We start from the raw sequence: 1,057 nt of genomic DNA on the forward strand, positions 1-1,057 counted from the left end.
TGTGGTGAGGTGTGGTGAGGTGTGGTGAGTGGGAGGAGTCGGTGTGATACTGACAGACTGTGTGTCCTGCAGCTTCGGTGGTGGGGGATCTGTCGAACGACTACACCATCGGCTTTGGAAAGTTTGTGGACAAAGTGATCGAGCCTCAGACCGATATGAGACCGTCCAAGTAAGAGAGCATGTGAGTGAAGGAGGTTTAGAGTGTGTGTGGAGGAGCGTTACCTGACTGTCCCGTCTCTCCTCCTCAGACTCAAACAGCCGTGGCCCAGGAGTGATCCTCCGTTCTCTTTCCAAAACGTCATCAAACTCACCAGCAACAAGGATTTCTTCAACAGTGAGCTGCGTAACGAGAAAATCTCTGGAAACCTGGACGCTCCTGAAGGAGGCTTCGACGCCATCCTGCAGGCTGCAGTCTGTAAGGTGAGTGAGACCAGATCACTGTGCTGGTTCTCCTGGTCTGGACCTGGACCTGGACCTGGACCTGGACCTGGACCTGGACCACACGACACACACAGTTAGGGACCGGCTTTTAGAGTCATGTTTCTAATGGTGTAATAACTCCTGGATCTCTTCCTGCTCTGTTCTCCGTGTTTTCCCTCCAGGATCAGATCGGCTGGAGGAACCACAGCACACACCTCCTGGTCTTCTCCACGGAGTCGGCCTTCCACTACGAGGCCGACGGAGCCAACGTGCTGTCGGGAATCCTGCGGCGCAACGACGAGAAGTGCCACCTGGACGCAAAGGGTAAATACACGGAGGACATAAACCAGGATTACCCCTCCATACCCACACTGGTGCGTCTGTTGAAAAAACACAACATCATCCCCATCTTCGCCGTCACCAACCACTCCTACACCTACTACAAGGTCGGTCTTCGTCTTCGTCAGAGTTATGAAACATGGAGTCCGCTCTCGTGTCAGAGTTCAGGATTTGTCGTTTGTTTCCTGTGTAGAAACTGAAGGAGTATTTCCCCATCGCTGAGGTCGGCCTGCTGCAGGAGGATTCAGCCAACATCCTGCAGGTCATGCAGACAGCCTTCAAGGTAAAGCCCCCCCCC

The 1,057-nt window shown here is 53.8% G+C and overlaps 1 protein-coding gene across 1 annotated transcript in view; it reads left to right on the forward strand.

Moving 5' to 3' along the window:
* itgb4 (integrin, beta 4) overlaps positions 1-1,057 on the forward strand; it is a 17,671-nt gene that overhangs the window by 1,206 nt on the left and 15,408 nt on the right. Inside the window, exons 2-5 of the mRNA XM_087178322.1 lie at positions 73-169; positions 249-420; positions 603-866; positions 953-1,042. Of these exons, the coding sequence (XP_087034448.1) occupies positions 73-169; positions 249-420; positions 603-866; positions 953-1,042 (623 nt within the window). The remainder of the gene's footprint in view (positions 1-72; positions 170-248; positions 421-602; positions 867-952; positions 1,043-1,057) is intronic.

This window comes from Seriola lalandi, unplaced genomic scaffold, assembly GCF_002814215.2.
Source record: "Seriola lalandi dorsalis isolate HSWRI2012SDOR001 ecotype SW California unplaced genomic scaffold, Sedor1 jcf7180002054683, whole genome shotgun sequence".
NCBI classification, from domain to species: Eukaryota; Metazoa; Chordata; class Actinopteri; order Carangiformes; family Carangidae; genus Seriola; species Seriola lalandi.